The sequence below is a fragment of the Pleurodeles waltl genome, chromosome 9 (assembly GCF_031143425.1).
Source record: "Pleurodeles waltl isolate 20211129_DDA chromosome 9, aPleWal1.hap1.20221129, whole genome shotgun sequence".
Classification (NCBI taxonomy): Eukaryota; Metazoa; Chordata; class Amphibia; order Caudata; family Salamandridae; genus Pleurodeles; species Pleurodeles waltl.
Genome location: NC_090448.1, coordinates 306,431,490 through 306,457,253, shown reverse-complemented (window position 1 = coordinate 306,457,253; position 25,764 = coordinate 306,431,490). Strand labels below are relative to the sequence as shown.

The 25,764-nt window shown below is 48.3% G+C and overlaps 1 protein-coding gene across 1 annotated transcript in view; it reads right to left on the bottom strand.

The window, feature by feature from the left end:
* Positions 1 to 25,764, bottom strand: part of FANCD2 (FA complementation group D2) — a 1,182,674-nt gene that overhangs the window by 928,766 nt on the left and 228,144 nt on the right. Inside the window, exon 16 of the mRNA XM_069206781.1 lies at positions 14,135 to 14,269. Coding sequence (XP_069062882.1) covers positions 14,135 to 14,269 — 135 coding nt within the window. The remainder of the gene's footprint in view (positions 1 to 14,134; positions 14,270 to 25,764) is intronic.

The window sequence follows — 25,764 nt, the reverse complement described above, 5'->3', positions numbered from 1 at the left end:
GTGATTGAAAGAGAAATGCTTTTGCAGAGCTTCCAGCGCGACGTGGGAGGCCACTGTGACTAATCAGCGCGCGCGCGCTGATGTCACAGGGGGGGGGGGGTTGGGGTGGAAGGGGAAGGTCTTCCCCTTCCGTCCCCGACATGGGGGGGGAGGGGGGGTGCACGGGGGGCGCGCTAGCGCGCCCCCAAGTTCCCCTGTGCCATGGACGAGATGATCTCGTCCAAGGCACAGGGGAACTGTAGCCTTGGACGAGATCATCTCGTCCAAGGCACAGAAGTGGTTAATGCCCCATGTAAAGTGGATTTCTTGTGAAAGTTTGCCATAAACTTTATATTGAGTGGTTGGCTAAGAGAAATCTGCTACAATAAGAAAGGTAATGATTGAGTCTATAGGGGTCAGGACCCTAACAAAATAGCACCAGGCTAACCTATCAAAGCAGTCTAAGCATCAAACGTGGAAAGGACCATTGAGGTTTTATTTTTATTAGATGTATGAGGTATGTCCACCTGGGTTCACAGATCATTCATATATTAATGATCCAGCTATAACTGAAGTTTGAAACCTTCCAAGCCCACCTGAAACAAAATTTTACACTACAAGTTCTCCAAATCAAGCAAAGGCACACCTTTAAGTAGTTTCATGCCATGTTTGGTGTAATTCTGCTAAATGTTTTTTCTGTATCAGAGAGCAAAGATTCCTATGGGACTTAACATGGGAAATGTCATGTTTGTAACCCCTTGTCTCCCCCCCTTGACCAAATCTGCACCAAACATGGCATGTCATGTACATTCGCTGAACTGTACCACACACACACACACATATATATTTATATATATTTAGATAGAAATACAAACATTGCTTAGCTGCATAAACACTATATATCTACAAGACGAGGAGGGGTGGCAGTGAGGATTATGCATGAAGACATAGGGGGTCATTACAACCCTGGCGGACGGTGTTAAAGCGGCGGTAATACCGCAAACAGGCCGGCGAAAAAAAAAAGGGATTTATGACCCTGGCGAAAACCGCCAACAAAGACAGCCACTTTAACACACCGCCAGCCATGGCGGTACAGACAAGCAGCACGGCGGTCACAACCAACAGACAGGCGGAAGACAATGTACCGCCCATAGTATCACAACCCGCCAATCCGCCACCTTTTCCGGGGCGGATTCACCGTGGATAAAAACACGGCGGAAACAGTTGCTGCAATGGGAAAACGCTCACCTGAGCACATCCCACTAGGAAGGAGGATTCCATGGAGCCGGAACTCCAAATACTCCCTGCGCTTGTCTTTCTGCTCCTCTATGACCACCATCTACGTAGGCGCCGAAGACAACGGTGAGTACTGCACCTATGACATGGGGAGGCAAAATTTAGGGGGACACCCACGAAACACCCCCACCCTCGCATATTACAACATACACACCAATGCATTTCCAAACATCACAGTAACAACCCACAATCCCCCTGGAAGAATGCAAAGACAAAGCGAAATCCGTTCAAACATTGTAATGTTGCAATAAACAAGTCTTGCAAAAATATACAGATATATACGAAAATCTGGCAGAAATATATACATTACGAGAAGTAGTGCAGATATGTACATATCAATGTCCGTGCACCACTAGTCCAAAAATGCATGGGCGAGGCCCACAAAAGATACATGACCACAATCGGAGAGAACACTGCCGGGGCATCAGATAGAAATACTACAGGCACCTCAGGGGGAAGGGAAGGGGGGGCACCTCAGCCGGATGACTGCAAAGCCAGATCCACGACGGGGCTCCATGCCCACTGTGCCATCCTGGGGAGTGCAAAGCCACAGTCTCTCAAGTCTCTACAGTGGGTGGCTTGCCCACTGTGCCATCCTGGGGAGTGCAAAGCCACAGCCTCTCAAGTCTCTACAGTGGGTGGGTTGCCCACTGTTCAATCCTGGGGAGTGTAAAGCCACAGTCTCTCAAGTCTCTACAGTGGGTGGTTTGCCCACTGTGCCATCCTGGGGAGTGCAAAGCCTCAATTTCGCAAGTAGATAACATCCGCCAGTGGCTCGTGAGGGGGACTGGTGCCCAGACTGGATTAGCCTCCCCGTGAAAGTTCCTGTCCCGTCACTGTCCCAGCTGCACATGGGATAAGGATGCTTGATGTGGCGGTCTATTCATTCTTACCCAGTGCATGCCCTGTTCAGCGGTGCTTTGCCATGGCGGTCATTGCCCTGTTCAGCGGTGCTTTGCCATGGCGGTTCTGGACTGTTCAGCGGTGCTTTGCCATGGCGGTCTCTGCCCTGTTCAGCGGTGCTTTGCCATGGCGGTTCTGGACTGTTCAGCGGTGCTTTGCCACGGCGGTTCGGGACTTTTCAGCGGTGCTTTGCCATGGCGGTTCTGGTACGGACATTGGTGTGTGGCATGACGTTCCCTAGACTGGGCATTGGTGTGTTGCATGACGTTCCCTCATAGCCCACCTGGGCTGTGGCAGCCGGGGCCCTCCTGGGCGATGACTCCGGCGGTGGTCTCCTGACCAGTGACGATAGTTGGGCCCTCCTGGGCACTGACTCCGGCGGTGGCAGTTGTCTCCTGACCAGTGACAATACTTGGGCCCTCCTGGGCACTGACTCCGGTGGTGGTCTCCTGACCAGTGACGATACTTGGGCCCTCCTGGGCACTGACTCCGGCGGTGGTCTCCTGACCAGTGACGATACTTGTCCCTCCTGGGCGATGACTCCGGCGGTGGTCTCCTGACCAGTGACGACGGTGCTGGCGGTTTGGTCTCGACCGCCGGGAATGATGCCGCCCTTCTCCGCAGTGATACTCACAACAGGCTGGGCAGACTTCCTCTGGCCCTTCCCCAGCTTTGGTGGAGTCACAGCTGACTCTCCAATCCCCTTGGAACCCATGTGAGTTGTTTTCCCACCAGGAGTCTTCACACGGTCCCGTCGTCCACTCTCCAATTTCAGAGCCTTTACAGGGGGTGGGCTGCCAGTGCCTTGGCTCCGGGTCACACTGCCTGCCCTGGTGGCCGGTGCACTCCACATACCTTGAACAGGCACCACTGGTATTAGAGTTTTTTGGCTGAGGCGCTACGACGGGACTGATGAAATGGAGGGGGGGGGGGGCAAAAAGGTCAACTTTACAGAGGGACAATTTCTGACGAACACTGGGATGGGTAGTTGGAGGGGGCCTGGGAGTGGAGGAAGAGGAAGTGGTTGTAGGAGGTGTCACTTTAGGTGTTTTGTGTGCAGGTACAGGTACTGGAGGCTGTCGTGAGGTGGATGGATGTTGGGTGTGTGATTGCCGGCGTTTGTGTACTTTGGGAGGGGGCGTCACAGGCACACTGGGAGAGGACACAGGGGACGTGTAAATGGCAGTGGAGGTGGTGAGTGCAGGTGAGCGGCTTGGGGTGCTGGGTGTCCTTGTGCGATTCATGGTACCTGTAGATGTGGTGCATGCAGGTGTGTGTGTGGAGACGAGACTGGGAGGGAGGAGGGAGAAGAGGAAGAGGGGGACACAGTGGAGGCAGTGGATGTTGCTGTGTCTGTATGTGGGTAAGGCTTGCGTGAGTGCCTGTGGGTTGTGTGGTGCCTATGTTTGCTTGAGCTACCTGTGTGTGCTGACTTGTGTGCATGGTGGTCTGTAGGTGTGCTTGGGATGGGCCGGGGTACAGGGGATTGGGTCTGGGTGGAGGAGGGAGGCTAGACACAGGGACAATGGCTGCCATCAGTGCTGAGGCCAGAGATTGCAGGGTTCGCTGAAGGACAGCCTGACCAGAATGAATGCCCTCCAGGAATGCATTACTGTGTTGCAACTCCCGTTCTACACCCTGGATGGGATTCACAATGGTAGACTGCCCAACAGTGAGTGACCTGAGGAGGTCAATGGCCTCCTCACTGAGGGCAGCAGGGGTGACTGGGGCAGGGCCTGAGGTGCCTGGGGCGAAGGTGATGCCCACCCTCCTGGTTGAGCGGGCACGGGGGAATGCTGAGGGGCTGCTGGGAGGGCGGTGCTGGTAGGGGAGGTGGCGGCTGTTCCTGTAGAAGTGGGGCACACAGATGGTGCCGCCACCACAAGGAAGCCCCCATCGGCGGACGAGTCCGTGCCGCTGCTTGGTGATCCGGTGGCCGACGTGAAGCCCCCCTCGCCCTCCGTCCCACTGGTGCATTCCGAGTCCGTGGTGTGGCCCTCCATGGCCATGTGGGATGCAACTCCCTCGTGCTCCAGTGTCACTGTACCTCCGCCTGATGATGCTGATGTACAAAAGAACAGGGAGAGCAGAAAAAGGCGGGGGGGGACAGAAGAAAGACATGTTGAGTGCATGGCATACCGCTACAGTTGGCGGACAAGACAGACACAGCAGCCCCCTGCATTACGCCGTGATCCTGCCCTCTGCATATGAAATTTCTGGGATATGGCCTACATGGCAATGGTGGACATCTGCACACATGGATGCCACAGGGGCAACTATACCTCGACTTGACACTCTACTGAGGTGGGGTAGAGTGCCACATGGGCTGCATTACAGAGGGGCCTAGTCTTGGTGTTTCTGGCTGGCCTAGATACACCCACAGGCCTCCTCCCCCACCCAGACCCCTCTACTGTGCGCAAACTCCGCAGAATGAGGTTGTACTCACCCCCTTGTGTCTGCTGTGATGCCCTCAAGTGCCCATCCAACTCCGGGTAGGCCACCGCCAGGATCCGGAACATCAGGGGGGTCATGGTGCGACGGGCACCCCTCCCACGTTGGGAGGCCATCCCCAGCTGAGCCTCCGCCGTCTTCTTGCTGCAGCGGCGAATGTCCTCCCATCTTTTCCGGCAGTGGGTGCCCCGTCTCTGGTGGGTCCCCAGGGTCCGGACCTCCTTGGCGATGGCACGCCAAATGTCCCTCTTCTGGTGGGCGCTGACCTACATGACATGCACAAAGGGAAGAGGAACAGTCCTTACCAACTGCACCATCGATGTGAGTGGCCCCCCTCCCTACTCTGGCCATGTGGCCCATTCATTCACATGCATTAATGTTCTATGAACTCTGCCCCTTCCCTCTTCCAACCAGCCCTCTCCACCCAGGCCTAGCCCATACAACGTGCTCCCTGTGTACTAACCTGTTGGTCTGGAGGACCATAGAGTAGCGTGTACTGTGGGAGGACCCCATCTACCAGTTTCTCCAACTCCTGAGCAGTGAAGGCAGGGGCCCTTTCCCCAGACGCAGCAGCCATCGTCGCTTCAAGACCGAGGTCACAGCAGCACTTGCAGTGTAGGTCCTCTCCTGTCGAAGGTCAGATATCTAGTGATTGAACAGATAGAAAATGGCAGTGACGTCTGCGGCGGTGCGCATCATCACCGCCGGCGCACCTGTTCATTGGCTCATGGGACCCATAGGGTCCAATGATAACCAATGCAGCATTGCGCCGCGGTCTACGACCGCCTACCTCGACGGTGCGCAACGCCAGCGCTGTTACCCCACAATCCCATTGTCTCAGTTTAGAGGTCAGGCAGCCGCCATTTCAGGGGCCCACATGGCTTCATTTACCTCTGCGTCACACAAAGCTAGGCCTACACTCAACACACATACAGGAAGGGTTTTATGATTGGTGTAGTCTTGTATGTAACTATGGGTACATACCTGGATGAAAAATGACTGACTTGTCGCTGTTGTCCTTCGTAGGCACCGTCAGCTGGGACATGTGAGAAGTTGGCGGAATCCTCCGGTGTACCGACCGCTGTTGGACCTGTTGACAATGGAAGAACGACATGTAATCGTCACCTACAGGTTTGACCGTGCCACAATCCAAGAACTATGTACCCAGTTAGAGCCAGACCTGATGTCACCAATCCGCCATCCGACTGGAATCCCCCCTGACGTGCAGGTGCTGTCAGTGCTCCATTTCCTTACAAGTGGGTCATTCCAGACAACAGTGGCCATGGCATCAGGGATGTCCCTGCCTATGTTTTCCAACGTTTTGTCCAGAGTGTTGTCTGCCCTGCTGAAACACGTAAGGAGATACATCATTTTCCCTGAGGTGGAAGATTTGCCTACAGTTAAAGGTGACTTCTATGCCCTTGGACATATTCCCAACGTCATAGGTGCCATTGATGGGACCCATGTAGCTCTGGTCCCCCCCCACAGGCGTGAACAGGTGTACAGAAACAGGAAGAGTTATCATTCCATGAATGTTCAGATGGTCTGTTTGGCAGACCAGTACATCTCGCAGGTAAATGCTATGTTCCCTGGCTCAGTGCATGACGCCTACATCCTGCGGAATAGCAGCATCCCTGATATGATGGCTCAACTCCAGAGGCACTGTGTATGGCTATTGGGGGACTCTGGTTACCCCAACCTGTCATGGCTACTGACCCCAGTGAGGAATCCCAGGGCAGAGGAACGGTACAATGGGGCCCATGGGCGGACTAGGAGGGTGATCGAACGCACCTTCGGCCTCCTGAAGGCCAGGTTCAGGTGCCTCCATATGACAGGTGGTTCCCTATTCTACTCACCGAAGAAGGTGTGCGAGATCATCATTGCCTGCTCGATGCTTCATAATTTGGCTTTGCGACGCCGGGTGCCTTTTCTGCAGGAGGATGGTCCAGATGACGGTGTTGTGACAGCTGTGGAGCCTGGGGAGCCTGTGGACAGTGATGAGGAGGAAGCTGAGGAAGAAGACAACGACAACAGGGAGTCAGTCATACAGCAATATTTCCAGTGAGAGACAGGTGAGAACATTTTCATTTTTACCATTACATTAACTTTCACACTTCTACCTCTATCCTGTCTGTTGATTTCAACCAGTATTTGGTAACTGAGTTGTACCTTTCCATTACGGTTTCACAGGTGTGGTTACCAACGTGTGTCATCTGCTTGCATCCTTCAAGGACTTGTGATGTGTGACATAGGTATGTTGGCTTTACAATGGGAAACGCATTATGACTCTGTCATTGATAATACATATTTACAATCTCACAGACTGACTCCAGATTGTTTTGTGTTTCAAGGGTGTTTATTGAAGTGCTCAGAAATGGGAGGGGGTTGTAATATGAGGATGGGTGATGGCGGAGGAATGTCCATGGCAGAGTCCAGTCTATTAGTCTCACAGGTGCGCTGCCCATCTGGGCATAGGAAGTGGAGCTGGGGCAGTTCAAGTATGGACAGGGTAACAAAGTGGGTCAGTGAGGGGACAATCAGGGTGGTCTCATTTCCTGGCGGGGGTCTTGCCATCTTGGTCTGTCCTGTTCCTGGCTCTCAGGGACCGCTTGCGTGGTGGTTGTCTGTCTGCAGGGGGTGGGGTGCTGGTGTGGTGGTCCTGTGGCGGGGCATCCTGTCCACTAGCGCCGGCGGAGGTGGTGGGCAGTTCATCGTCCTGGCTAGTGTCAGGGGCCCTTTGGAGTGCCACGGTGTCCCTCATGGTGTTCTGTATGTCCTTCAGCACCCCTACGATGGTGCCCAGAGCGGAGCTGATGGTCCTGAGCTCCTCCCTGAACCCCAAATACTGGTCCTCTTGCAGGCGCTGGGTCTCCAGAAACTTGGCCAGGACCGTGGCCATCGTCTCCTGGGAGTGCTGGTATGCTCCCATGATGGAGGTGAGGGCCTTGTGGACAGTGTGTTCCCTTGGCCTGTCCGCCCCCTGTCGCACAGCAGCACTCCCAGTTCCCCTGTGTTCCTGTGCCTCCTTCCCCTGGACCGTGTGCCCACTACCACTGCCCCCAGGTCCCTGTTGTTGTTGGGGTGGTGGGTTATCCTGGGTTCCCTGTAGTGGTGGACACACCGCTGATTGACCTGTCCTGGGTATGGAGGTATGGGCCCGCTGGGCGGGTGCTGTGCTGGTGTTACCAGAGGGTGGAAGGTCAGTGTTGGGCTGTGCCTGTGCAAGGGGAACCGACTGTCCCGAGGCCCACGATGGTCCGGGCTGGTCATCAGGATCCAGTAGGGCAGAGCTGCTATCGTCACTGTGGGCCTCTTCTGGGGGTGGAGTGGTGTTGTCTGGACCCTCTGGTGTGGTGACGGTCCTTCGGGTTCCTGCAGGGGCATAAGAGCATGATTAATGCATTTGTGTGTGTGATGGTGTGCAATGGGTGGGTGTCTGTGTACCCCAGTGCAGGCATTCCTGTGTGGGGGCTTGTGTGATGATGGTTAGGGGGTGTTATGGGTATCTGCAGTGGGCATGCTTTAGTGGGGGGTGACCATGCTTAGTTGTGTCATGCAGGGCTTGGTGTTGGGATGTGTGGTTTGTGTTATTAGTACATTAGTGAGGAGTTGGAGTGATAGGGGAGGGGGTGAGGGCGGGGTGTGTGATAGCATGCAGGTAGGGTGGGGGATATGATAGTTAAGATTTGACTTACCAGTGTCCCATCCTCCACCGACTCCTCCGAGGCCCTCTGGATGCATGATGGTCAAGACTTGCTCCTCCCATGTTGTTAGTTGTGGGGGAGGAGGTGGGGGTCCGCCGCCAGTCCGCTGAACCGCGATGTTGTGCCTGGGGACCGTTGACGCACCTTCCTCCATAGGTCATTCCACCTCTTCCTGATGTCCTCCCTATTTCTTGGGTGCTGTCCCACAGCGTTGACCCTGTCCACGATTCTGCGCCATAGCTCCATCTTCCTGGCTATGGAGGTGTGCTGTACCTGTGAGGCAAATAGCTATGGCTCTACCCGGATGATTTCCTCCACCCTGAGCTCCTCCTCGGAGAAGCGGGGGTGTCTTTGGCGTGACATGGGGTGGTGTGTGTGAGGTGTGGGGCGGTGTGAGTGTTGATGTGTGTGGTGATGTGTAGTGGTGTGTGGTGTTTTGTGCGTGGATGTGGTGTGGGTGATGGTGTTGTGTGCCTCTGTATGGTGGTGTTGTCTTGGCTGTGCTGTCTCTCTGGCCTTCGTCCGTGAATTGTGGTCGTAGGGGTTTGTGGGTGATGTGGGTGTGTGTTTTATATTGTACTGGGTGTGTGGGAGTGGTGTTTGTATGTGTATCAGGTGTGTGTATTTCGAATTGTCCAATGTGGCGGTGTTTTGGAGTTATGTGTGTATTTTGAGCACGGCGGTGTATACCGCCAATGGAATACCGCAGTTGAAAGACCGCCGCGTGGATTCGTGGGTCGTAATAGCATGGGCGTGTTTCTGTTGGCGTGGAATTGGAGGTGGAGGTTTTGTTTTCGGCACTTTAACACTGACCTTTGGTGTGGCGGAGTTGTGTGGGTGTCTGTATTTCGGCGGATTCTGAGATGTGTGTGCCTCGGCTGTGTATTGGCGGTCTTCTGCATGGTGGTAAGCGCCTTTTACTGCCAATGTTGTAATGACCCCCATAGTATCCACAAGAAATATTGTTACCGAATCCAATCAACGTTTCCTTCTGCTGGATCTTTTTACAGCACATGCCCTACCTTATGAACGAGTCCCAAATCAGTGCCCTCTGGGAGTTAGTATTGCAATTTAATCAAGAATCTTGTGAAAAACATCACTTTGCACTATAGCCAGCAGACAGTAATGTTTGGCAAAGGTATGTAGATAACATCAAGCAGCTGCCAGGCAAATGTCAGCCAGCATGATACCCCTGCTAAGGACAGTGGAAGGAGCAATGACCATCAAAGAGTAAGCGCAATTGCCAGATGAAGGGTCTTTTTAGCCACCGCAGACATTAAAGCGATGGGTAATCGATGTAAGATGATAGGTTTGGTCATCTCTTTATTTTAGGGTCAGTGAAATCTACAAAGAGCTAGTCAATACTGAACCTAAGTCCCACTCCTCAATAACAATGATACAATAGACATTTTATAGACCACACTACAAAAGGCGATCTGAATAAATAACACTGGTTAGGAAAGCACAAGAAGCAGATAATCTTTTCCAAAACAAACTGCCAAATCTTGCTCGGCAAGGGAAAGAGTAAATCACAGTATGTCATATATTAGAGTTTCAAAGGGGTCGAAATCTAAACCTGTTCTGTGGAACTAAGAAATAAATGTAACCCATTGGCTCACATAAACTTACTTGGATTTAAGGAGGCCAGAATGACCTCCACAATATCGACATTAAGCACAACGCCCCTCTTGAAACCACTCAATCTCGAGGTGTGTTGGCTAAGGCATTGGAAGACTAACGTAGCAGAGACTGTCATCCTGCTTTAAAAACAGATTTATTCTGAGTGGAAGAGGGACCAAATGCAAATGTTGACAATCAAAAACGTAGTGTCCCAAACCCTCCTTGCTCTATTAGGGGCAATGAGAATCAGTTCTTGCATCTTCTGCAAGGCCTTCACAAGCAAAGAAATAGGCCAAATCCAGTTTGGTGTTGCTTTACATTACCATTTATAGGAGACCTGGCCTATAAGTTTAGGCAATACTGTTTCAGTTGGAGTATGACCAAGCTTGATTTGCATGTGCCTGGTTCATGTCTGAGGCAGCACAGCAGGCAAAAAATGATGGGCGGGATTACCAGAGGCTGAGATTAATTGCCCATCACATTTTCGTCTTCTTCAATGGCACTCCCAAAATTCCAAATGTCTAATATTGATTGTATTATCTGGTTGAATCCATTCCAGAGTCATTCCCTTCCATTGTTTGAAGTTTTAGAATAGATCCTAGTAGAAACTCCTTGCTGAGATGTCTCACAACTGTGAATTGGTTGTGAAGAGGGTGTTGGTCTGTTTAATTGTGTTTACCACTGAAAAGTTTATAACATAATTCTATATGGGAATTCTCATGTGAATGAGAGCAAAAGTTCTGGTATGATGTTCCTCATCTCTCTGTTAACCACAAGAAACTTTTATACTGAGGACATCACAGAAAGTTTTCTTACCGGTTTCTTGACTTGTTTTTGCTAGCAGTGGAGGTCGAATGGCATAAAAAGACTTTATTTAAGGGTCCCTCCTTGTACAGTCTAACCCAACAGAGATGCACAACAGTTTTTGGGGTACTATCATCTACTACAACTGTTTTGCTCTACATTTTCTGTGCATTCCATTTACTCTTATGTGTCCAGTGGTACTTGTATGAATGATGCTACTATGCATGCCACTCAGAGTTTTTTGGGTGTAATCCAAAAGTCACCTCAATTTCTTTCATCATATTAAAAACCTAATTTAAAGGACTTGCAAAAAAGTAAATGAAATGTGTTGTTTTCACTTATGGCACACAGGAATAACAATACCAATTATGTTTAAATAAGTGTAGTACATGCCCTGATGTGCATTTACCCACGCCAATCAAAATGACCTGATGACACTTTCAGCTACATTTAACGGGAAATGGCTCAACCTTAGGAAGCATGGAATGTGGAAGATCTCCTGGGGTATCATGCAGGTAGGTAAGTACACATCAACATTTCTTTCTGCCACAAGGGGAATGTGATGGCTTAGAATTCATCACAATGTATCTATTACTATAATAACTACAGCGCTGTTTGTTTACAGGTGAAATGATGCATGTTACAAAGTCATGACATTAGTCTCGAGAAAGTTGAGGGCCTCTGTTAACTGGAGGCAGAGAACTTAATCTCCATACCCACCCCACACCCACTAGTTTGATGGACTACGCTCTTGGAGAATATTGAGGGAATAATGCAATGGAAGGGAAACCATTGAGGGGCTGTTAAGTTCAGGGGCTCCTAAGTTGAACTGGAAATAAGAATGAACTAAAGGTTACATTTCTGATCCCTAATCACATATAATAGACAGTTATCACTGTACGTTGCTCTATCTCTTTCATGGTGCCAAGTGAAAAGAGTCAAGTACTACAAAGACCATCACATTTGTGTAAACAATACCACCAGTTCTAAATGAGAGCTCCGAGAAGAGACCAATGTCTGTATTTTACAATTACGAACAGAGTCTTAATTGGCACACCATGAGAACTATGAGTTTAGTATTATGGGTGTGGCTCCATGTTGGAGTGTTTTGGACAAAAAAAAGGCACAAAGAGGCCATATCTCCATTTAACATCTTTCCTTCACACTGGACCGAAGATTATTTTCATCATGAAAAATGCATTTAGATGTCAAGACCACCTGAGAAGAAACGCAAAAAGAATTAAAAAAAACTTTAAAAGGCAACAAGATCCGAAATAAAATGTTGCCAGGAGAAAAGAGAATTTTCTAAACGAAAAATAGAATCCTGTGAAAAAACAGCCCATTCAAAGAGTCTCCGACAAATAAAAAATACCCTCCTAACATTATCTCACAGTTTTTTTTAAAAATTACTAGAAAACACATTTGGGGCCTAATTATGAGTTTGACAGACGGGATAACTTGTCTGCCAAACTCCTGACAGGGAAGCTGCTACCGTAATGGCGACCACCCCACTAGACCAATTAGGTATTTCCCGCTAGGCTGACCGGCAGAAACCTCAGTTTCCGCCCACCAGCCCAGTGGGAAACAGGCAGCAGCTTTGTCTCTGGCTCAAAATCCAGCCAGCGGCAATGCTGTCGCCTGAAGGGTGAACCAGCACTCTCACAAAGTTTGCGAGAGTGCTGGGCAGAGGGAGCCCTGCGCTGCCCATGCCAAGTGCATGGGCAGTGCAGGAGTCCCCCTGTGGCTCCCTACACCTCTTCTACGTGAGCCCATCATGAAAAGGCTGGCGGAGAACAAGGTCGTAATCACATACCCAGAAAATATTTATCAAGAGTGGTATTGCCTTTCCAAATACCCATACCATTCAGTATAGGTACTTTAGTAGTTACTCTCTACTTAATGCAACATATATGCAATCTTTTATCACTGCAGTGCTGGAAAGTAATCCCATGTACCATTTCCAGGACCAGAACACCTTCATTTCTATTCAGTATTTGTTTATTTGTTTATCAGTTTAAACACTAAGGGCCTCATTATGAAGCTGGCAGTCCGACCAACATTAAGACCCTGGCAGTCAGACTGCCAGGGTTTCTCCGGGATTGGTAATCCCGATGGGTTCACTGTGGGTGGAGGTCACAATCCGCTAGAGCAGCCCTGCATGCACGGCTGCCCTGCGGATTACTGCCCCACTCCAAGTTCTTTACCTCGAATTGGGGATAACATGGTAATACCACACATTGTCCCCTATTCCGAGAAGTAGGACCTGGAATCTTGCAGTTTCCCCACAAAATATTATGTCAGACATTACCTGCCAAAAATTAGAACTGGGGTTAATTGTCAATTTGGCACACTAATTACACCCTCAAAACTCCAGAATTAGGGTTGCTGGGGCCCATGAAATGTGATGCTTTAAACTGCGCAGGATTCTTGTTTGTGTTAGCAAGGGATTTTCCCAAGAAACCTTGTTTGTAGAGACCTTACGATAGAGCTTCTTATAAAAAAGGGCAGCTCAGTTATTGAAGTGCACTGATGGCTATTATCAATGTGTTCTGAAAAACTGTAAATGTGCAAAGGACTATCGAGGAAATGCAGAGGAAGCATGTTTCTTTCTTTCATGAGTAGAAGCACCATTCAGGAGTGGGAGCTAGTGGTGACATCACTACAGCAGAGATCTAGAGAAATCTGTTTAGCATAGCGTTTTCCACCAAGTGTGTATGTGGAGGGAAAATACGGTTAATCACAATGTACTGTGTATTCTATTGCACAGAAACAGGAAGCGTGGAGGCATAAGACCACTCAGATTCAAGCATCTTATCTCCATGGTACTCCCGCCAAAATATCAAAGACCTGAACCAAACTTCCTCAGATTTAGAAGACTGCTAAAATGTCTACAATTGAAGCAAATATATATTTAGCCCCACTCCTTTGTTGCCACCTCCTGAGCTTGACTCCGATTGGTCAGATGTCTAAAACCAGCTCTCAGCGCCGTATATGGTCCCCTTCTTACCATTATTCCCCCCTCTAGAGCTCTAGGTACTGTTTATCATTTGCTAACACATCACCTGGTTTAGGATTAGGGTCACTATGGATTCGTAAATCCACCTCTAATCTGTGTAACTAAACCAAAGTGCTCTGAGGCTATCCTGGGGTTTGCAATGTTTTATAAAAATACGAAATAAATAAATGTATAAATAAATGACAGATAGATAGAGAGATAGATAGATCGATGGGACAGACATAAATCAATAATGTCTTGGCCGTTAACTGTGCATAACTGTAACCCACCCAATTTAATAATTCAAAAAATGTATGAAGTACTATGTTTTTAACTAGCATTTGCTTGTTTTTCTTCTGCACCTATTTCGAGTTACACATACCTGCTGGCAGTAGGAGTCAAATACTTCAAAAGCATGTTTATACATGAGGCTGCCGAAGGAGACTGCACTTTGATCTGCCGATCGCAACAAAGTTTGAGCCAGGGACAAGATAGATGGGAAATAATCCCTGAGAACCTATCAAAGAAAATATCACATCTATTAAAAACAAGTATAGAAAAGCCATTTGTTTGTTTATATACACTATTCAACGGGATACTTTAATCACTTCAACTGAAGAATCAGCACTGACAACATTTACATAAAATCTGCAGACCAGACGAACATCATTTCCAGCAACCGATCCCATAATTTTAAACTTGGTTAATCTCGTGTTAAATGGTACCTGAAACGACAGTAACTCACCTTAGCAGCACCTGCCCCCCTTAGTCCGTCAGCACCTTAAATTAAATGCAGGCCTGCAAGTACCAGTGGCATGTGCCATAAAATTAAACAAAGGGCTCTTAATGTGTGAGGGCCCCATTCAAAAGCAGACTTTCAATCTCACATATCTGTGTCGCCACCGGACAGCTCGTTTGTTCCTCTGCACAGAGATGCAAGACCACACAGCCTGAACATAGATAATGTTGATGAGCTGTATGACCTAAGAAGGCTCACAGATTACAGGTAGCATATTTCTCATTTGGGACTGTAGTAGATTTCCCTAATATAAAGGAGAGTGGTACTGTCTTGTCTGTGCTACTGAAACACGATCCATATTAGGGGCCCCAAGAAAGAGATCCTCCAGAAGCTTCAAACCAAAACTAGCGTGTGTTGTAAGCTTCAATCGCAAAAAAATTGTCTCATAGAAAATAACGTCTTAAGTAATCAACAGGGTATCCCATAGCACATTAGTGCCACAGCACAAAATACTTGCAGAACCTGATTTCAAATTATATCCCAACCATAGTCTGAGATCAAATAAAAACAATTTGATTATTCAAAGCAGCTTTAAAACTTAAGATCCAAAGAGGTAGTTTAATATGTTTTGTGGATCTTCTGAATTTAATTCAATGGGTTCTCTTGCTTCATGTGCAAATAACCTATATTTCAGTTTTTTGTAGTTTTGTGTCCTGGTATTGAATGACCCTTTATACGAGATATGGGGAAATCATTCAGTGAGATTTGAGACTTGGTGTGAGTGTTGCATGCCCTTCAGAGGTTCAGATGGCAAATCAGAGGCCTCAAATCTCTGAGAAAGAACAAAGAAATTTGAACTATGAAGGGCAGAGATTCCAAAGTTCGGTCTTTAATGCTTCTTCATGGATTGTGTTTGTCTAAGTGATAACCAATAAGTGAGAATCTCATTTGGGAGCCAACGTAAGCAAAGCAAACATAAGAATGTCGATCCCTATAGGATGTCAACACTGCACTATATGAAATAAACGTTGCTCACAATATATCCACACTTGTGCAAGCCATTATATGAATGCAAGTGAGTCAAATTAAGCCTGGCCTCAAATCCTAAACTCCCCAAAAGTCTATATTATCTCCCAGTCCAGAAGCACTGACAGAGCTAGAAATACACTGCCATCTAGATGGGAGACCAGTATGGGAAAAGAAAGAGAAACAACATCTGCAGGACTAAAAGTAGAGAATAGTCCCAGGGAGCTCTTGGTTAAATTAATTATTAGAAAACTACTTTCATCAAAGGAACATTTAACCACAGAGATCAAAATACAATTTTAAGGGGATGCAATACACAACAAATAAGCAAATGCCTCACCTTTACAAATGAAAGTGCTGAGATATTGCCTTTGTAAATGTTTTTATATTTTTCACGAGCTTCTAGAAGCTGTTAAGTGTTACAAGACAGCTTTCTTCAATTTTTGTGCTCCTGGGTGCTTTTAGCAATTTTTATTTTATCATTCCCAAATGGCTGTCAAATAAAAAATAAAAAAGGAATGGCCCAGGGCCCCATTTGTAATCCCTATCTCACGGAGAATGCTTCTGTATCTGTATCTGTAGTCACCTAATAAATACCGCATGCATAGCTCCCCTTTATTAGTTGGGGAAACTCTGCCATGACAAAGCAACCATAGTAAGAATCACTAGATCCCTATATTTCTTTAAGCTTGTGACCATATACACTGCAATTACTCTTGAATGAATCTCATGTCTAGTACTGCATTCAGGAAAGCATAGGCAATCGAACTCAACCATCTCATTTTTACCCACATTGTCAGATTTAGTGACCGCCAGAAGACAGTAATCATCCATAACAAATGTGCCCTCTATTTAAGGGTTTGTTTTCCAACTAAACCATGTTCTGAATGTCTGTTCTGAGACAGTGGGAGTACATTCTTGCTTCGTGCATTCTGACACTACTACAATGAGTTATTATCCACCACCTAGTCAACTAGGATGAGGTAGTATGCTGTGTCCTTCATTGAATAAAATACTGGCAAATACTTTATAAACACTCCTGGTGCAGATTCCATGCCAAATAGTAGGAATTATAACTGGTAGTGTTTTAGATGTAGCATGAACTGAAATACTTCATGTGCTTGTGGCATATCAGCTATGACTATGCTAAGTAACCAATTTGATTACTGTGCTTAAGTCACTTTTCTCCAACAAAAGAATGACACAAAGGTGGTAAGCCTGAACTTTTTGAGTTCCGTTTCAATTGTGTAGTATACTTGAATCAAGCTAAGGTATTTATTTGAGACAAGGACGTATGTAGAGGGCCCCCTTGTCCGCTAGGAGCTATAGTTGCTTCTATTTCAACAGCCCCAGTAGCAGCTTATTATAAATACACCTTAGTTCCGTTAATGTTCTTTATGAAATAATTTATTGGCAAGATGAATTAACAGCCTCCAGCCACAACAGATAGCGAGCATTTCTCAGCTGTCACAGCAACGGTTATGGAATACAGGTAAGAACAAAGTGGGAAGACAATGGGAAAATGGGGGAGAAATGGAATGGTATACCTGGACAACCTACAGGCAGGTGTGTACAAAATGAAAGGAATGGGGAAATAGAGAATGTACATTTTATACAAAACATTATTTGTGATAAATTACAACACAGATTGCACTCTTTTTCCTACCAGGTTGTTGTATTTCTTTAAATGCTTCTGGATTGTTGGTACTTAAGATTTCCTTGGGGAACAAGATATTCCAGAAAATAATTTCCTTCACGTGGCGTAGAAAGCATTAAAGTCTGCATTTGATGATGTGGTCATTATACACCCAGTCCTTCACAATCAATTAAGCCAACCTGATTTTGCTATGCAACAGCTGCATAGGGTGGTCTTTCAGGTTATGCTTTTGTGATTCAATTCTGTGGTGAGCAGGAATGAACTTGGGGACAAAATAAAGGGCAGCATTTGCTCCTCCAGCATAGCTCATAATTATTTTAGTACAACGTATTACTATCAGAATTTTATGGGTCAAGCATTTAGACTTCAGATTTACAACTGCATCGAGAGGTGCACTGTCAGGGTTCTTATGACTATTACTCCTAGGTGGTACACTCTAGGATAAGGACTTCTCTATTAGTAGACTTTCTTACAAACGGCCAATGGGGGATTGGCAATGTGTTCATCAAACAGCACTATAGCCTGTGAAACCACTGGACAGGTTATTATGTCTGTTCACAATCATGCTTAAAAAAAGCATGTGACTGATGTGCTGCGAAGAGCCAAATTCAAACTCCCTGGATATCAGTAGAATCACATCTCCAAAAAATGGGGCTTCGCCATGTTCAGCGCAGACAGTTCCATGAAATGAAATGAAGGAAATTAAACTGCCTGAAGGCGTCTAGGCGCTTCCCGCTGCAGAAGGGAGAAAACAGAAAAAAGGAACAAGTTACTTACCTTCGGTAACGCCTTTTCTGGTGGATACATTAGCTACCTGTGGATTCCTCACCTAAAGAATGTTCCCCACGCGCCAGTTTTCAACGGAAATTTTCTTCTAGCTCTGCACGTCAACGATGACATCACAATTGCCCGACTCCCATATGACGCCGTATGACGTCATCCAGGCAATAAGAGGTCCTTGTCAACGTGCAGACGTCAGTTATCACCATTTTTTACGTGCCTTTGAGGCAAACAAGAGAACATTGACACCACAGATGTGATATGAACACATAAATCATAATTATACACCAACATTTATTCCACTAATATGAAACATAACCAATAGGAATATATATATATATATATATATATATATATATATATATATATATATATATATAGACTTAACTATATATATATATATATATATATATATATATATATATATATATATATATAGACTTAACTATATACACATATATAAACATTGCATCAGCATATACATATGTACAATATACGGGCACTCACCCAAGGAATTCGTGGTAAGACCAGTCAGGTAACGGGGAGGCGGGTGGGACCGTGAGGAATCCACAGGTAGCTAATGTTTCCACCAGAAAAGACGTTACCTAAGGTAAGTAACTTGTTCTTCTGATGGATACAACTACCTGTGGATTCCTCACCTAAAGAATAGAGTCCCAAAGCAGCACCGCACTCGGTGGAGGGTGCCTGAATGGTCAAACCAAGAAATCCTGCAGCACCGAGCATGCAAAATGGCCATCCCTCCTAACCTCAGAGTCCAAACAATACTGTTTGGCAAAAGTGTGGAGGGATGACCAAGTTGCCGCTTTGCAGATGTCAACCACAGGAACACCTTTAGCCAAGGCCGACGAAGCAGCCTTAGCTCTGGTGGAATGGGCTCGGAGCCCCACAGGAGGTTCTTTCTTTGGTAAAGAATAACATGACTTGATGCAAAGAACGACCCACTTGGAAAGCGTTCTCTTGTGGACAGCTTTGCCTCTCCTCTTTCCCACGTAACCAACGGAGAGCTGATCGTCTTGTCTGAACTCCCTCGTCCTGTCGACGAAGAAGCTCAACGCTCTTCTTGGATTCAGTCGGTGAAGCCTCTCTTCCTCCTTGGATGGATGAGGGGGGAGGATAGAAGGAAGAGAGAGTAATGGACTGTCCCAAATGAAAGGGTGCAACAACCTTTGGGAGGAAAGTCGCCTTGGTCCTTAACACCACTTTGTCCCTGTAAAAGGAAGTATACGGGGGTTCCACAGTAAGAGCCTGGAGCTCACTCACTCTTCTAGCCGATGTTATAGCCACCAGAAAAACAGTCTTCAAAACCAAAAGCCTCAATGGACAAGAGTGCATTGGCTCAAATGGAGAACCCATAAGAAAGGTCAATACTAAGTTAAGATCCCACTGTGGCATAACAAACGGAGAGGGCGAAACCTTATTAGTGAGACCCTTAATGAACCTCAATGCAATAGGCGACTTAAACAAAGAGGGTTGGTCTGGAAGGCACAGAAAAGCCGACAGCGCGGATAAATAACCCTTAACAGTGGCAACTGCACAACCCCCCTGTACCAAGAATAAAGAAAACAACAAGATGTGAGATAAGTGGGCCCTCAAGGGATCAATTTGGTTCGCTCCACACCAACTCACAAATCTGCCCCACCTGCTTGCATAGATAGATTTGGTGGAGTGTCGACTGGCCGATAAAATAACTTCCACAACCTCTGGCGGGAGAGAAAAGGAACTCCGATTGCCCTGTTCAATCTCCAGGCATGAAGGTGCAGGCTCTGGAGGTGGGGGTGTAGAACCTGCCTCTGCGACTGCGAGAGGAGGTCTTCCCTGTAAGAGAGACGGAGCGGAGGACACAGAGAGAGTTGGAGAAGGTCTGAATACCACACCCTTCTCGGTCAATCTGGGGATATTAAGATGACCTGGGCACGGTCTTGGCGGATCTTCCTCAAAACCCGAGGAATCAAGGGTATGGGAGGAAACGCGTAAAGCAACTGACCCTTCCAGGACATCTGAAACGCGTCCCCTAAAGCTCCTTGCATTGGATACTGGAGGCTGCAAAACAACGGGCAGTGCGCGTTCTCCCGTGTGGCAAACAGATCTATCTATGCATATCCCCACCTCTGGAAGATGTAAAGGGCCAGATCTGGATGAAGACACCACTCGTGATCGGTCGAGATGCGCAGACTGAGATCGCCCGCACGCACGTTCAGAACTCCGGCCAAATGATTTGCTACCAAGCAAATCCAATGGTCCTGAACCCAGGACCAGAGCTGAAGAGCTTCTCTGCAGAGAAGATACGACCCCACTCCTCCATGCTTGTTTATATACCACATCGCGGTAGGGTTGTCTGTCAGGACCTGAACCAACTGACCGCGAAGGGAAGGAAGGCCTTGAGAGCCAGACGTATCGCCCGCAGTTCCAACAGATTGATGGGAAACCTCTGTTCCACTGGAGACCAATGGCCTTTGACCTCCAGGTCACCCAGATGAGCTCCCCACCCTAGAGTGGAGGCATCCGTTATAACTGTGGCCACTGGAGGAGGCAGCGAGAACGGCCTTCCTTGAGAAAGGTTGCCGACCGCAGCCCACCATCGAAGATCCACTGCAGTGTCTCTGGAGATCCTGATCGATTCTTTGAGATCTCCTTTGTGTTGAAACCACTGCCTGTGGACCTACCACTGAAGAGCCCTCATGTGCCAGCGTGCATGAGTGACCAGCAGAATGCAAGAAGCAAACAAACTAAGCAGACGAAGGACCTTGAGGACTGGAACGACCGCTCCATTCTGATACATTGGAATCAACGCCTGAATGTCCTGAATCCGCTGAGGCGGAGGAAAGGCCCGATTCAATATTGTGTCCAGTACTGCCACTATGAACAGGAGGCGTTGAGTGGGCTCTAGGTGAGATTTGGGCATGTTCGCCGAAAAGCCCACATCGAACAACAACTGAGTTGTCGACTGCAAGTGATGCCGCAAGAGCTCCAGAGACTTGGCTTTGATCAACCAATCGTCCAGATAAGGGAATACCGCTATCCCCCTTCTTCTGAGCTCTGCCACAACGACCACCATCACCCTTGTGAAGACCCGAGGGGCCGAAGTAAGAACAAATGGAAGGACCGCAAACTGATAGTGTTGCGACCCCACCACAAACCGGAGATACTTCCTGTGCGACTTGAGGATCGGAATATGGAAGTAAGCATCCTGCAAGTCGACAGACACCATCCAATCTCCTTCATTCAACGCCAAAAGAACCTGTGACAGGGTCAGCATCTTGAACTTTTCCTGCTTGAGCAACCAATGAAAAATCCGCAGGTCCAGGATTGGCCTCAACCGGCCATCTTTTTTAGGGATCAGGAAGTATCTTGAATAGCAGCCCTGACCCCTCTCTTGCTCTGGAACCAACTCCACTGCGCCTTTCGACAAAAGGGTTAACACTTCCTGTTGTAGTAACAGAAGATGGTCTTCCGAACAGAAGGATGGGCGGGGAGGGATGGGAGGCAGAAACTCCCGAACTGGGAGAGTATAACCTTTCCCCACAATATCGATGACCCATGAGTCCGATGTTATTGACTCCCACATGCGAAGAAAGTGAGACAGTTTCCCCCCTACAGGAGATGTGTGAACAGGGAGTGATGGAGAACTAAGGCTGCTTTCCCTGCTGCACCCCCCGGAGGAAGAGGAAGAGTGCTGCTGGGTGGCCCCTCTAGTGCAAACCCTTCCCCTGCCCCTGAGGGATCTATAAGGGAGAGTTCCTGAAGAATGCAGTCCTGACAACTGGAGCCTGCCACGAAAGGAAGAGCCACGCCCAAACCCCCTAAACCTCCTAAATGATCTTAAGGAAGAGGAGGTGGCAGCTTGCAGTCCCAAAGATCTCGCCGTGGCCCTACTCTCCTTAAATCGCTCCAAGGCAGAGTCAGCTTTCGCCCCAAATAGTTTGTCTCCATCAAATGGCAGGTCAAGCAGTGTTGTCTGTACATTAGGAGAGAACCCTGACGATCGTAGCCAGGCGTGCCGCCTTGTTGCTATGGACTTGCCCATAGCCCTGGCCACCGAGTCCGAGGTGTCTAGTCCAGATTGAATCACCTGGGTCGCCGCCGCCTGAGCATCCGACAAAAGGGTGCGCACCTCTTGAGACAATCCAGGGTGCCCCTTGGCCTCGTCCATAAGAGCATAAATATAACGCCCTAAAATACAAGTAGCATTTGTAGATTTCAGAGACATGCTACATGAAGAGAACGCCTTCTTAGCCAACTGGTCCATTCTCTTAGACTCCCTGTCTGCAGGAACCCCTGGAAAAGATCCTGGAGCAGAGCGCGAGGAACACAAAGCCTGCACAACCAAACTCTCCGGAGTCGGGTGCTTGGATAAAAACGCCAGATCACCTGAAGCCACTCGATATCTCCTTGCCACCGCCTTGTTCACAGCAGTCGAAGTCACAGGCTTCTTCCAAACTTCCCTCATAGGGTCCATAAGCGCCTCATTAAATGGAAGAAGAGGCTCCGCCACAGCTGATGCTGGATGTAACACCTCAGTAAGGATGTTGGTCTTGACATCCGCAGCTGGAAGAGGAAGGTCCAAAAAGTTTGCTGCCCTCCGCACCACGGCATGAAAAGAGGCAGCCTCCTTTGTATGCTCCCCCGGAGACGCCAAGTCCCACTCTGGGGAAGTGTCTAAACCACTTGCCGTGTCCAATCCTTGCAGGTCCCCTGACGGCTCCATAATCTCTCCCTCCTCCAAGTTCTGCTTCTCATATTCCTTCTCCTCTAGCAGCCTCAGAGCTAACCTTCTGGAGCAGGGCCTGGATTCGATCTCCAGTGACGATAAGACGTCAGCCAACGCCAAAGACCTCGGTCGGCGCTGATCCTCTGAGTCATCCGACGCCGGATCCCTCAGCGCCATAGGCTTCTTTAAGGTCGATTGGAGCTGTGGCGAACTCATTGGCGCCGGGGCGGTGGACGTCGACGGCGTCACCGGTCTTCTAGGCGACGCCTTAGGTGCTGGCGCCGAACCAGCACTTCCTGAAGGAAGAAAGGACATGAAGGGCGTCGGTCTATAAGAAGCCGGAACACCCATGTCGAAGGCAAATAGACCTGACAGCCCCGCATGCACACCACCCGGCGCCATGGTGGCAAAGATGTTAAACATTGCATTGAGGAATGCAGCCGGGTCCGTGCCCGGTGCCGGGAACGCCAGATAACTTTGTGGAGCCGATACTTGAGGTTAAGCCGGTGTCGGCTCAGGCATCTCCATCTGCACCGGAGAAGCCCTCGGCTCCTAATGTGGATCAACCTCCTAAACCGACAGTGGAGAAGTCGGTGAAGCCGGAGTCGTTGGAGGCGTAACAGTTGGGCTGACCTCCCAAGTCGGTCGACGTCGAGCCGATGGCAACCTCGAACGGGAGCGGTCCTTGCTCGACTGGCGCCGTGATTCATGCCGGCGCCGAGAGTCCCGATGACGCCGATGAGATCTTGAGGACTTAGAAGAAGATTCCCGGTGATGATGTTTTCCTTTCTCCACAACTCCGGCCCAACCTACCTCAACAAAAGAGTGGACTTCCACTCTCCCAACCGCAACCTCCGATCTGCCGACCTTGCACTAGCCACAGTCCACCGCATCCAACGCACCACCACAGGAGGCAGGTCCTTCGTCTACCTCGCCCCCAAAACCTGGAACTCCTTCCCCACCAACCATTGTAAAACCAAAGACCTCCTGCTCTTCAGAAAGAACCTCAAGACATGGCTGTTCAAACAGTAACCCCCCCTCCCAGTGACCCATCTCCCCCCCATCGCCTTGAGACCCTCACGGGTGAGTAGCGCGCTCTACAAATTTTTTGATTGATTGATTGATTCTTCTTCTTGGACGGTGCCAGGAACAACTTGGCCTCCCGCTCTTTCAGGGACTTTGGATTCATGCGTTGACATGAACCACACGCCTCGACTTCGTGGTCAGAACTGAGACACCACAAGCAATATTCATGTGGGTCTGTGACCGGCATCCGACCTCCGCACTCCCTTCAGGGTTTAAAACCCGACTTTCTTGGCTGCGACATTGTTACACCAAAGTGAAACTGTAGCTCCCTGGTAGCCTGGAAGAAAAAAACGTTACTCGAAGGCACGGAAAAAAGGTAACTGACGTCTGCACGTCGACGAGAACCTCTTATTGCCTGGATGATGTCATACGGCGTTGCGTGGGTGTCAGGAAATTGTGACATCATCGTCGACGTGCAAAGCTAGAAGAAAAGTTCTGTTGAAAGCTGGCGCGTGGGGGAAATTCTTTAGGTGAGGAATCCACAGGTATTTGTATCCATCAGAAATGAGAAAATTAGTGAAGGGGATCCTGACAAGGGAAGAAAATAATAAAACCTACTGATTAAAATGCCATGTTTTGGGAGCTTTCCTAAAAACAAAAAAACGTCTGTACATTTCTTCAGATGAGAAGGAAGAGTGTTACATGTTTTGGCAGTACAGTGAATTAAACGCCTTCCTCCCAAGTGAGCTCTTTTAGCTTTGGAAGCCATCACATTAAGGGCTGAGGAGGACTGCAAGATTCTGGATGGGCTTTACCAAGTTAATTTCTGTTTCAAATATTCTGGACCGAGGCCACTCAAAGCTTTAAAAGTGATGCAAAGTGCTTTAAAGTCAAGGGGCTTGCAGACAGATAACCAGTAGAACTGAGCCAAAGCTTGCGACCAGAATAATGCACAGGGATCCTAAGTAGCATACATGCTGCGGAGTCCTGCAGGATTTGTAATTTGTTTACAAGTCTATGCTGTAGATTAACATATTGTGCATTGCAATAATTGAGTTTCGAAAGCACAAGTGCAGTAGCCACCAGTTTCTGCATGTCTTGTGGAATAAAAGGACAGATCTTCCTCAGAATTTCAAGAACGAAAAAAGCAGAGGAGGTCATTGCATTGATGTTTTGTCAAATGACAATTAGTCATTGTAAGGAAATGCCTCCTTGGCATGGTTACCCCCTGACTTTTTGCCTTAGCTGATGCCAAGTTATGATTTGAAAGTGTGCTGGGACCCTGATAACCAGGCCCCAGCACCAGTGTTCTTTCCCTAACCTGTACCTTTGTCTCCACAATAGGTACACCCTGGCATCCAGGTAAGTCCCTTGTAACTGGTACCCCTGGTACCAAGGGCCCTGATGCCAGGGAAGGTCTCTAAGGGCTGCAGCATGTCTTATGCCACCCTAGGGGCCCCTCACTCAGCACATACACACTGCTTGCCAGCTTGTGTGTGCTGGTGGGGAGAAAATGACTAAGTCGACATGGCCCTCCCCTCAGAGTGCCATGCCAACCTCACACTGCCTGTGGCATAGGTAAGTCACCCCTCTAGCAGGCCTTACAGCCCTAAGGCAGGGTGCACTATACCAAAGGTGAGGGCTTAAGTGCATGAGCACTATGCCCCTACAGTGTCTAAGCAAAACCTTAGACATTGTAAGTGCAGGGTAATCATAAGAGTATATGGTCTGGGAGTCTGTCAAACACGAACTCCACAGCACCATAATGGCTACACTGAAAACTGGGATGTTTGGTATCAAACTTCTCAGCACAATAAATGCATACTGGTGCCAGTGTGCACTTTATTGTAAAATACACCCAGAGGGCATCTTAGAGATGCCCCCTGAAAACATACCCAACTTCCAGTGTGGGCTGACTAGTTTTTGCCAGCCTGCCACACACCAGACATGTTGCTGGCCACATGGGGAGAGTGCCTTTGTCACTCTGAGGCCAGGAACAAAGCCTATACTGGGTGGAGGTGCTTCTCACCTCCCCCTGCATGAACTGTAACACCT